This window comes from Montipora foliosa, chromosome 10, assembly GCF_036669935.1.
Source record: "Montipora foliosa isolate CH-2021 chromosome 10, ASM3666993v2, whole genome shotgun sequence".
NCBI classification, from domain to species: domain Eukaryota; kingdom Metazoa; phylum Cnidaria; class Anthozoa; order Scleractinia; family Acroporidae; genus Montipora; species Montipora foliosa.
This window is the reverse complement of record NC_090878.1, coordinates 13,936,452-13,948,833: the sequence shown is the minus strand read 5'-3', so window position 1 is coordinate 13,948,833 and position 12,382 is coordinate 13,936,452. Positions and strand designations below refer to the sequence as shown.

General features: G+C 39.8%; 1 protein-coding gene across 4 annotated transcripts; it reads left to right on the top strand.

Moving 5' to 3' along the window:
- Positions 1-1,692: 1,692 nt before the first annotated feature.
- On the top strand, positions 1,693-12,008 carry LOC137973353 (methyltransferase-like protein 27). Of its 4 annotated transcripts, XM_068820143.1 has the most exons (5): positions 2,325-2,414; positions 6,290-6,504; positions 7,675-7,802; positions 8,319-8,697; positions 10,584-12,008. In XM_068820143.1, exons 3-5 carry the CDS (start codon positions 7,695-7,697, stop codon positions 10,775-10,777), a joined length of 681 nt encoding a protein of 226 aa, XP_068676244.1. In that variant the 5' UTR covers positions 2,325-2,414; positions 6,290-6,504; positions 7,675-7,694; the 3' UTR covers positions 10,778-12,008. The 4 variants fall into 4 exon arrangements, with proteins under 4 accessions (XP_068676242.1, XP_068676241.1, XP_068676244.1 ...); XM_068820141.1 differs by lacking the exons at positions 2,325-2,414; positions 6,290-6,504 and adding an exon at positions 1,693-1,753; XM_068820140.1 differs by lacking the exon at positions 6,290-6,504 and having other exon boundaries at positions 2,291-2,414.
- Positions 12,009-12,382: the final 374 nt, after the last annotated feature.

Here is a 12,382-nt window from a genome sequence, read left to right as displayed (position 1 = left end):
GGAACAAAAACAAGTTAAAACAATTTTAGGGATCAAAAAGCTGGGAAAAGGTTTGAACGAAATTTGGGGAAAAAAGAAACGTCCAAGTGGACCTTCTCCTGGACCCCACCCAGGAGATGAAAGAATTCACAGTGACGTCATCAATTCTAAAGGAGGTTGAAGATGATCAAGAATTGAATCTTTTTTCAAGTGTTTCCAGTTCCTTGACGTCTTTCGTTTCGAAAATACAGCCATTTTGAATTTCCTACCCTCCGTGAAACCATGATTCAAAGCTATTTGGTTGAAAAAAAATGGCTATCCCTTTGAATCTCAGCAGTTTGAGCCTTTCAAGTTCATACGCATTGATTTTATCCCATGAGTGAGAAAAAAACGTTTCCCTCGCAAAGTGAGCTCCACATGAGTTCGTTGATTACCGGCCGCTGTAGGTGGCCCACAAGTCGTGTCCACACAAATTTTTCTCTGTAACGTTGCGTGGAACGCTCTGTCAAATAACTCCGAAACGACGTATCGCACAGACCTGAGAATTGGAGAGGTGGTTAAAAGATTTGCTTCCTATCCAACACTCCAAGTTCTTGGCAAGGGCGTAGCCAGGGGTGGGGGGGTCCTGGGGTGCCCGTGACCCCCCCTTTGTAAGCCGTTTTTTTACTCAAACAACCTACAATATTCAGGTTGCGAAAACGCGAGTACCCTCTGTTTGACAAAGAGTGACCCCCCCCCCCCCCCCTTTGAAAAATCCTGGCTACGCCCATGCTTGGCCTTTTTCATTGAACGATTGCGAATTGATTTTTTGTTGCGTGACACTGTAAACTATCTCCATAGTTTGATGATACGAGTAGTCAACATACCCCTCATCTTAATTCCTCCATTCCCGCATAACCACAATTGCTTGGGCTTTTCACCACAATCCCCTTAACCTTTCGAAGAAAAGTTCGATAAGAGAACTGCCTCGTTCGTTCGCTTCAGGCTCACTCACTGCGGCAGCAATAATATTTGAGAAAGATACTTAAGTGCGTACCACTGCACCCTTATCATTGAAGACGACTCAGTGATATTATAACAGAAGGGTTTCGCTTTTTTCAAATCTTTGACTAACATTTCTTTCGCGCGTGTTGTAACCGGTATTATTCGATTAATTGAAAGATGAGCCATTTTGCACTCCTTCAACGCATGCGTTCTGTACGTACTATCGTGTGATTGGTAGTGTGCTTACCACATGAAGAAATGCAAGAAAAAAATTGCAACGTATAGACCATCCTTTTATATCTATATATTCTAATAGAGGATCTTTCTGGATCGAAAGTAGCACGGGGGATCCCAAACAGAGTTTTTGCCTTTTTTTTTTTTTTTTTTTTTGTATACATATCTTACAACTTTTGGGTAAATCCCTTAAGATATCCCCTCCCCCAGGTTTAATGGTTGGTGTACAGTGTGTTGCCCAGTTTCCGGCCGGTACCAGTTTCCGGCCGGTACCAGTTTCCGGCCAAACTGGAAACTGGGCAACTTACTAGTTTTGCAAAAAATGGCATAATTTCTTTAGTACTTGAGGTGGGCAGCCGATCTCCGAATATTTTAAAGGTAAGTAAATAAACTGTCTCTTGTAGAAAAATGAGAAAGTTTCCGTGCATAAACAAGAAGTTAGGGCGATTACAAACTAAAGTGGCCGGAAACTGGGCAACATACTGTACTGTCTCTCTGCATCATGTGATTCAGAGGCGCGTGACGCATTTCTCTCCGACTCAGCGAACTATAAGAGGTAGGTGACTTTTGCTACTGAGGATTTCCCTTGTCTTTTGCTGTGTCTAATTTTTAAAGAATCTTCACCGATAACTCGCGGCTCCTCCTCGCTGTGAGCAGAGTTGAAAATCAATCACATCAGCCCTTTGGCTGCCTCTATTTCTTAACCTACTCATCAAACATAGTATGTATGTATGTAACAGCTTCACAGATTGTAACTCAAGTGTTCCCTAGTTATTGTTTCCTTCGCACAAAGTAACGGTTCATTTCACGATAAAGCATTTTCATTGCATTTTTTTAGCTGTAAGGCTTATCGGTAAATTTTGAGACAACAATTGTGTACGAATTTTATAATTTCATTTTACATTTGCATTGTTTGCGTGGTAAAAGAACATGGTTCCTGCTTTCAAATAGATACCGTCACTCCGGAAGAGTTCAATTTAAAGTTATCAAATTGAATATTCTGACCCGCAGAATTATTCGATTAGTTACAGTCATTGCCCGAAACCTACATAAACCGGCCGCTATAATTGGAAAAACTTTGTAGTTCTTATTCAGTCCAGCGTGACATTAGTCAATGCGCTTATTGCTCCGTCACGCTTCCTTTCAAAAGTGAGCTTTATTTGCATGACCATAACCAATACAACTTGAAAGCGTCGAAAGGATATAACATTGATAAGGTAAGATTAAAATATAATGGCAATTATCCAATATTCCAAGAAAGAATCAAGTCAATTTGTCTCTCATTGCAAAGCACAATGAGATGAACGCAATTGAAAGTTAATGTAGTAATCATAGTGATAGTAATTGGCCGTTTTTATACTAGAGACGCATAATCCGTCCAGACGAATTATGCGACTCTCATGTTATCCGTGTAGTGTAAAGACGGGACGAACTATATGAGACGCATAATTCGTCTTGGACGAACTTGGGCAAACATTTTTTCTGCGTCTGTTAAATTCGTCTAGTATAAAGACGGGCACTAGACGCATAATGCGTCTGAACTTTCCAGTTTAGTGCGTCTTCGAAGACGCACTAAAATAGATTCTTCGTCCAGACGCATAATGCGTCTTGTGGCCGTCTTTATGGGTTTCGTCCACAATTCACAGAGGGAACATGTTCTTTCATCGACAGGGATTTTGTCGTACCTACCTGTTTCAACACGTAGTTTGTGGCAACCTATTCTATTGTCGTGGTGAATCAAATTCTTTTTGATGGAGTAATAAAAGCTTTGTTAACGTGAGTGCTGAAGTGTCTGGTTCCGATAAGAGACATGTTTCTTTTTCATGAGGTCCACGAATTGCTTTATCTTGATGTCATTCAATGAATTGTAATTAAAATCATATAAATATAGACAGATACGACATTTTTTAATTTCGAAGACATGTTTCGATGTTACAAACATCATCGTTACTGATTGTAACTGACGATGATGTTTGTAACATCGAAACATGTCTTCGAAATTAAAAAATGTCGTAACTTTCTTAAAGATAACGATTTGCTTTCTGCTGTCTCGACCTTTTGATATAAATAGACCCTTTCACAGTTTCTGACGCCATATTGGTAGGGTGGCAAACACGGCTTAAATTACAGTAAATGTATGGGAATTTTGTCGACTTTGATCCGTTATAAATCCTTAAAGGTGTGGTGATTGTGGATAGCGAGAATACCTCTCAAAAAGCACTTCTATTGATATTATTTTGGTGAAGTATGACGATCAAAATCAAGGTGTAACGACCCAAAACGGAATTTTGTAAATTTCGTATAAACCCTTGTAAACAAAATTATGCAAATTCCCGCAAAATTTGAAGCGTTATGACAGGGTCGTAACGAGGTATACGGGATCAGGGATCAAAGGCCTGAAAAGGGCCGGGTATAAGGGATCACAGCCCTGGGATCTGGAATCACAACGCGTGGGATCGGGATCAGCAGTATTTTTTATGGAATCAGGGATCAAAATTCGCATCGTTTTTGGGATCCTGACATGAGATTTCTAATATCCAATTTTCAGACGTTGTGCCTTGTGATATGATCTAATTTAACGTTGAGTGAATGACATTAATAAAATGACTAAAACTATTTTAAAATTTTTGAAATCTGCCGCTTTGTAGCGGAGTTATAGAGGTTTGAAGTCGGCCAAATTCCCATACATGCACTGTAATTTAAGCGTTTGCCCCCAACCATCATCTTTGTCTCATAGATGTATAGCTTAAGTAATTGAGGATCTTTTTATTGATCATGGGGTATTTACCAAGTTCTGCTCTACTTGCCATATTTGACGCTTTGTTATGCACTTCCAACAATTGTTTACAGAATTGTAAATGGGTTTTTTCGATTGGAAAGTTGTCCCAGGATTTGAAATCCGATTTAACAAAGGTACCCCAGTCATCACCATTGTAAGGTAAAATTAGTGAGATCATAGAGTCAAAATGCAAGTGTAGGTTTCAGACTTTTAAAATCAATGGGTCGTCTTAAACTAAAGAGGGTATAGAGGGCCTTTTTTTTTGCAAGTGGTCCAGTGAAAGCGTAAAGTTTCCAGAAGATGAGATGAAAGTTCCATGGAAGGTGTAGTTTTAGACAATGTCGATTTTCCATTGCCAATGTAAAAGTTAGAGTAGCCTTTCTTTTGCATTTTTGGAAAATCATTATCTTGGTTTTCTTAGGATTTGTTTTTAGCATCCTGCAGCAGGAGTTGCAATTCGAGGATAAGGTGTTCAAGCAGTTTTGAAGCCCTACTTTAGACCGTGATAAAGTAAAGTAAAGTAAAGCAATTACGTCATCTGCATATAAAAGAGAGTTGAGTTTCATGCCATTTGGTAAAACGAATGGGTCAGATAGGATACTGTTAAATGAAAAAGCTAAGTCGTTAAGATACAGGTTAAATAGCAAAGGGCTTAAGATGCAGCCTTGGCGTACTCCCCTTGCTTATTGAAAAGACCGCGTTTTGTTAAGCTAGGAAGTAACAACAACAATATTATGTTGCATGTAATTAGGTTGGTAAATGAAAGTGAAAGATGCAAGGAAACTGAGGATGGGCAACAACAAACAGCATTTATTTTTAATTTTCATCAACGTTTATTTGATACAATCAAATCAATCAATTGAAAAGCAATTTACATGATTATTGAAAATGCCTTGAAAATATGATAGTAACTGAAATCAGGAACATTCGACGACTAGAAGGCAACATTTCGTAGTCATCTTTTGTCGTCATCTTTTCCATGCGGTTCTTTCCACGGTACCTTGAAATACTTATTGCCATTGTGGGTCGCTTCCTTCCTCTGTGGTTATTTCCCAGATCCGACGTAATTTGAGCCATTTTTCAATTTCTCGGTTGTCAACGTATAATAACTTGAAATCCCGAGGCTGAACACACTATTCTCAGGAGCCCACCAATTTGAGTCAAATATTCCTTAATGAAATGTTCCCACGCTCAATTGACAAAGATTTAACTTTCATTTCAACCCACCATCAACGCAATAGTAGTCCTAGGAGCGACCTCAAGCGGTAATTTTTTCACTCGATTGCAAGAAAACAGCTTTCGAAAGAGGTGCTTTATCACCAACGTGGCCACGGCTTCAACCGTTGACGACAAACTGAGCCTTATCGGGATGGCAGACCGTAGTTTGTCAACCGCAAATTTCGTTATTTCCCTGGGTCTCCCGACGTGAATGCATTGACTGAGTTGTCCAATCACAGTCACGCCTCGACCTTCCTTTCTGGTGTCTCTAGAGATTGGTTTCAAACCATCTATTCGGCTGATCGATTTGATAAAGAGACCAACTTCTAAACAATAAACTCCTGCCAATAGTCTTCTTTTTACCTTCTTGTTTTTATTTTCGGGCTACCAGAAAGTGTTCTGTTTTGGAGAGAGCGATGTGCCTACGAAAAGTGGCCAATACTGTGTGTGTTCACAGGTAGAGCGGTTTTCAGCTTAGTGTCGAAAGTAATTAGCGAATTGCTTTGGATTTGCATTACTTCACTCAGTGATTGGTTCAAAGTTCTCGCGCCACTTTTTCAAACAATCAGAAGTTAAACCAAAATCAATCGTGGCTCGCGCGTGCACATTTCCCCGCGCTTTGTGTCGGCTAAGTGTAATTACTTCGAGTTTTGATTGGTTTACTGGATTGTCCGTCCTTTTTGTTTGGCCAAAGTAATTACTATCGTTTTGGTTTTTCGACACTCGATTGAAACTCGCTCTAACTGTTTGGGCTTGTTGTTGTTGTTGTTATTTTAAGTGTCAATCAGAGTCTGAGGATTGTTTCCGACTTCTTGGTAGATTTTTTTAAAATATTCCGGCTGGTCTTTCATATACCGGATCCGAAATAATTAATGTACATGAAATAAAAGAACAAAGCGAGCATAATACCTAATTAGCACGGCATTTCCGAGAATACTAATGGTTCTTTTGTCCTCCGCCATTAATTTAGTACCGGTATATGAAAGTCTACCCAATCTTCCGGAATAAATTGACGCAAGGCCATAGAACCATTGTTATTCTGATTAGGATTTTCTGATTAGCTGTTGTTATATTGGTTTTGTTCATTTGTTATAGGGACATTAATTATTTCGGATCCGGTATATGAAAGACCAGCCCGAATGAATTCTTGATCCGCAAACACGGTTTAGTTCAAAAGCTGTGTGAATTTGCGTGTGAGATAGAGTGGCTGATTGAGTAGGAGAAGTAGTGGTGATTTAGGTGAGCAGCTGCGTTCTTAAGGGAGGGAATGCAGAGTTGATTGGAGCCATCAAAAAAGCGCCTTTGCATGGGTGAGTGCTTTCCGAGTTTTTCCCTTTAGTTTTTAGCGCTACTCAACGTACGGCCGTGCTACTGGCAAAGCCAAAGCATAGTTAGTGGACTAACTATGGCCAAAGGCAGCTAAACATGATAAGTCTGTAATCTCATTGTTTTTGAGTTTTTTAAATATATAACTTCGGCTAACAGACAGTAAACTTATCGGAAAGGATCCCTTGAATTTTAGCAAACAACCAGTAATTTCAATTCAACGTTTCCCGCTTTTGTAAAATAAGTATTTATTCATGTGCATTTCAGCAGCTTGACCCCATACCATAACTGTAAGAAAAAATAAGAGAATAATAGGTTTTGAGAAGTATGTCCGCTAGCACAAAATTAAACGTCTGGAGAGAGATGAGCGAAGATCCTGACAACCTCCAGCGAAACTTGATCAACAAGACCCAATTTGGTTGGATCTTTCTTTCTCGCATCTTTGCGGCGGGACATAACGCTGTCTTTGGCCAATATTCGGGTGAATGATTTGCAAATAAAAGGTTTAGGCCGTCTCTCGCGGTTCTTGTAGGAACTTTGTGTGCGTAATCAATGGTTGAAGTAACACTTGAGAGAAAGACAGCGTAACACTAGTGTTGACAGTACTCTTGTGTCAGCTCTCTGGTGCTTTGAATCCCTAGGCAAACACTAAACAATAGAACTTGATTTAACACTAGTTTAACACCAGTGTTAACTCCCCAATGCGGTCGCAAACAATGTCGGCTCCAATTCTCGGTTTTCACATGACGTCACGACCGCCATGTTGGTGCCCCTAAACAAAGAAAAGGCGGCCATGTTGGTGCCCCGACTAAATCCTCCGGGAATTTAACTCTATTATTATGCAAACGCTTCTTTTTGTTTTCGTTGAAAAACATGGCTGTTGATCACGTGAGTGAAAACCAGCAATAGACCTCTAGCTTGTACGTTTTGTTTTCCTATTTCAGACCACGTGATGTTTTCTTTTTTGTTTTTTCATAAGTTATGCATACATATGCAAGTGCATAAGATGACATTTGAAAGAAGCGGTTCCCTAGAGTAACATCACGTGGTCTGAAATGGGAAAACAAAATTTCATTAAAACAATGAAATCTTGTCTCAAGAACAGTCAAGGGAATATGCATGTTAATATTTAACTCTAATGCACTCTTTCACAGGATCCGCATCATAAGAAAATATGACGAGCAAAGTAGGGTACAGCCAGCGATTCCTGGACCTGAGCAAAGATTCCTCTGTGGAGGAATCCAAACTGGCTTATGATGAAATGGCTCCCGTTTGGAATCAGGTAAATATCAAGTACTGGTGACCTCCTTTATGGATCATAAGCGTTTAATAACGTAGTTATTCAATGTCATTGGAGATGTTTCATTTGATTACTTCTCTCTGTTTGGTTTGTAATAATGCTAAAGTTAATCGTACTGAATTGTGAGCAGCTGTCATCTGGGATCACGACGTTTTGACCGCTGGTTTGGTTTCATAAGCGTTTAATAACGTAGTTATTCAATGTCATTGGAGATGTTTCATTTGATTACTTCTCTCTGTTGGGTTGGTAATAATGGTAAAGTTAATCGTACTGAATTGTGAGCAGCTGTCATCTGGGATCACGACGTTTTGACCGCTGGTTTGGCGAATCAGCGACTTTAAAAATCCGATTTATACACTCTACCTCAAATTAGTACTTACTTAACGGAAAGCTCGTTTTCCAGGGTCGAGGGGGTAAATCGGTAAATCGATAAACAAAGGCTTCTGGACAGGGAAACATTCTTTCCTTCAGTTATTAACTTTCTGCTTTATACGACAGATTATGGATAACCAGGGTTACAAAGGGCATGTCCTTTGCGTGGAAGCATTTGATCGTGCCATGAATTCAAAAGACGTGTTCCCCAATCCACAAAAAGACATGAAAATCTTGGATGCCGGAGCAGGGACCGGGGCTGTTGGCGAAATGTTAAAAGTTCGAGGTTACATCAATGTCGACGCTTTGGACATTTCTCAAGAAATGTTGAATTTATCAGCAGAAAGAGGATTATACAAGAAACTCATCTGTGCTCCTTTGACAGACACACACATGGAAGTGATAGGTACTGCTGAATATGACGTCGTGTTGTGCGCAGGTGTCATTGTGTATGGACAAGTAAAGCCTGGCGCGATTGAAGAGTGCGCGCGGTTTGTGAAGCCTGGTAAGGAACCTATTTCCACCAAATCGTTTTGTTGGTTGTATGAGTCAATTCAAGATTTGTAGCTTCTTCTTATGAGCCTAGTTGACCGAGATGGCTCGGTTTCCGAGATCTCGCCTCGCCACTGAAGCCGTTGTAAAACGGTTTTGCTCAGTTCACACGAGAGGGCGGACTGACACAGTTACTGAGATCTCGGTTACTGGGAAAGAGATATCTCCTTTTGAACAATTAAGGAGGCTCGAAAGGGTTTCAACGCTTAAAAGACTCTCTGTTTTGATCGCATAACGCTACAACACTGTATCACGTAACAGCAATGTTTAATATGGTACCATATGAAACATCGATCATTTCCAAACAAGATGTGATCATTATTGTGATGTAATAAGTTACCTTGGCAACGGGAAAGCCCAGCAAAAACACCCTATATTTTGGATTTAGTTGCTCATATCTCAAAAACAAAGTGGGTGACCCCCTTTTTTATTGCTGAAAAGTGATTAGAAGGCCACGATGAAACTTTCGGGAAAGTTAAAAAAAAATCTGTCTAGAGAATTCAGAGCTACCTTAAAAAAATCACAAAATTAAGGTGGCTCTGAATCCGTTAGACATAATTTTTTAAAACTTACAGTTGCAGAAAGTTTCATCATGCCCTTCTGATTACTTTTGAGAAATAAAAAGTGGGGGTCACCTAGTTCGTCTTTGAGATATAAGCAACTAAAAACAAAATAAAGGGTGTTTTTACAGGGCTTGCCCGTTGCCACGGTGACATATTATGTCACAATAATGACTGTATCTTGTTCAGCAATAATTTGTGTTTCATTTGGTACCACAATATTGCCAATACATGATACAACGTTGTGGTGCCGATCCTTCTAATAAGAGCGTCACTTGGAGGCGTTGAAACTGGTTCGAGCCTCCTTAAGTACTGTTTCAGGTGGCCGTTTCTCGAAAGTCCCGAAACTTTACGGGCCATTTTCGGGTGTCACAATTCCTTTTGTAACTCAAGAACGGAGAGCATTTAATTCGTCAAACGTCACATTTAATTTTCTGTTTGGTACCTTGAAAGCATGTTAAAAGATCGGCTTTCCAAAACAAGCGGTTGGCAATTTCACAGATGGCTTTTAGGCCCGAAAAGTTTTCGGGACTTTCGAGAAACGGGCCCCTGGTGTGAAAATCGTACAATGCATTTTCGTTAAAGAACGGACAACATCTAAATTTTTTTACTTCTTTTGTCTTCTGTAGTTAAGCTCTGATTAATATCTGTCGATAGTGGTAAAGTTAAAAGTATTTTGAGCTTTATTAAACCAGCAAAGGCGGCAAATACTTGCCATGCGGGTTTTAAGAATATTCGCATCATCACTTTTATCTCGGTGATGAGTGGATCGGGATCCTGGGGATTACAGGAACAGAAGTCAGTTTTATCCCGGTAACAGGCCGGGATCAAATGTTTGGAATTTTTTTTAAATCGGTGTCATGCACATCTCAGTAGAACGGCGTGGTTGGAGGGTTGCATTTTGAAACAAGTGAGGAGGGGTACGCAACCTTTGCTAACCATCTGGCTTAGTTGTATGAATCCTGGAGGGAAGGCAAAGGTTCTAACCCCGCCGGGTCGGAGAAACACTTAGGGTAACAAAATGACCGAGGAGACAGTGCTGCCTTGGTAGTGACATCTGAAAATGGTATGATATCTTGCCTTCTTAAATAGAGCAGCCCGATAGACTTCTTCTTACATGCGCGAAGCTCCCTGTCTGTGAGATAGTTGAATGGTTGGGTCGGAGCCTGGTTGATGGAGATACTCCTTTTACGAATCACTCCTGTCATCGGAGAACATCCATAGACCATAAATTGAAAATAAAAACTTCACTTATTTTGTGATGCTGCTTCTTTTTCAGGTGGTCTGTTCATTTTCTCCATTCGTTGTGACTCGTATGACCCGACAGAGTACGGGTTTAGTTCAACCTGCCAAAAGTTGGAAGAAACAGGAAAGTGGCGTCTGGTTCTGAAAGAGAAACGCGAGCTTCACAGCAACCCAGTCGAGGAGCGGCTGCGAGATTGTTACTTAATAACGTACAAAGTATTACAGTGATACTCTTATAGTCCCTTGAGAACAATGCAAGTAGCCTAGCAGTATAAACAACTTCATTCTTGGACATTTCAAGCAAGAAAGTTAAGACCACTTTTCCCCTTCAGTTCTTTATTTGTGTCAAAAGCGTGGCTTCTCTGTAATAATATCATTCCGGACCATTTTCAACTCTTTTTTCTTTTTGTGGTAGTCTAATCCAAAGCATGAAAATCGAAAGTGGGATGTTGAAGATTGCAGTTGTCTGAGAGGCTAAAATTCACACTTGCCACCATAGCAATTGGCACTAGCAGAGAAGAATTTTCTTGTACAAAATGCTAATTAGCCGCCCTTTTAAGTGCTAGATTTTCAAGGTGATGTTTCATGCTTTTTGCATTAGTATGAAGTAAAGAGAAACCGGATTTTGATAATCGCTGTTTTAAGACTTTCACATTGAAGCTATGCGGCGAATAATTAACAATTGTATTTCATGAGCGCGCGTTGGATATGAAATGGTAAATAGCCAACGAGGCGCGTAGCGCCGAGTTGGCTATAACTAGTCTCATATCCGACAAGCGCGAATGGAATAACTGTTTTATTAAATTCTTTAAACTCTAAAAGTTTGGAAGTACGAAATACGAGCGAAAAAAGCGAGAAAATCCGGGCGAAATCGGAAAAACTTGATGAAGGTGCGATGTTGTGTAATACCTTGTGGTCAGACAGACGCAGGCTAAATCACAAAACCATTTCGTGCCTTTTTGCGTACTTCTAAACATCGGAATTGATCCAAATTTTCCACAAAAAGGTTTTTTTTTGCTTTATTCAGAGAGAAATTCCGCTTTCCGGCGAAAAAAAAAATTAGCTTAGCTAACACTTAGCGCAATCAATTGCCATTTTAGGTCAAACTAAGGTTGCTGTGAGCTGATAACCGAGATTGAATGAACCAATCAGAGCACGAGAAATGCATTAACCGAGGTTGAAAATTTAACAATAATGACTATGCAAAAAAAGATGTAAATCAGGGTTTAATTGTTAGTATTGACAGTAAATAGGTCTAAATCATGAATGGTAGAGAGTTTATCCAAAGATTTTTCAGTTGGGAGATGACGTTGTAAACTATTGTTAAACTGCCCATGGTGTGGAACGAAATTAACAACAAAATATGGTAATTCGCGAAATATTTCTTTACCTAACTTATTCTCATCACCATCAGTAATTATTGAATAAAACAAATGAAATAAATAAGTAAGTTACTTAACTGCACTCAAATTTGTCACTCAGTTATCATAGGAAGCAGCCTCTTTGATTTTCAAAACGATTCAGTATCTTTGTGAAGATACGTTACAGATCCTTTTGTCCAACAAAACTGAATCTGATGTCGTTTTTTAAATTTCTTCGCATGCGCATCCAGTAGCACTTGTTGCATCCTGGGAGAGAGATATTGAAGATCCTGATAGCCTCTGGCGACAGCCGAGCATCATGACACAATTTGGTTGGCTCTGTCCTGCAGGCATCTTTGCGGTGAGACACTGATAAGTGATAACGCTGTCTTTGGTCAATCTTTGGGTGATTTTGCAATGGTAATTTGGTTTAGGACCGGAGCTCGCGGTTCTTTGAGTAACTCTGTGAGCG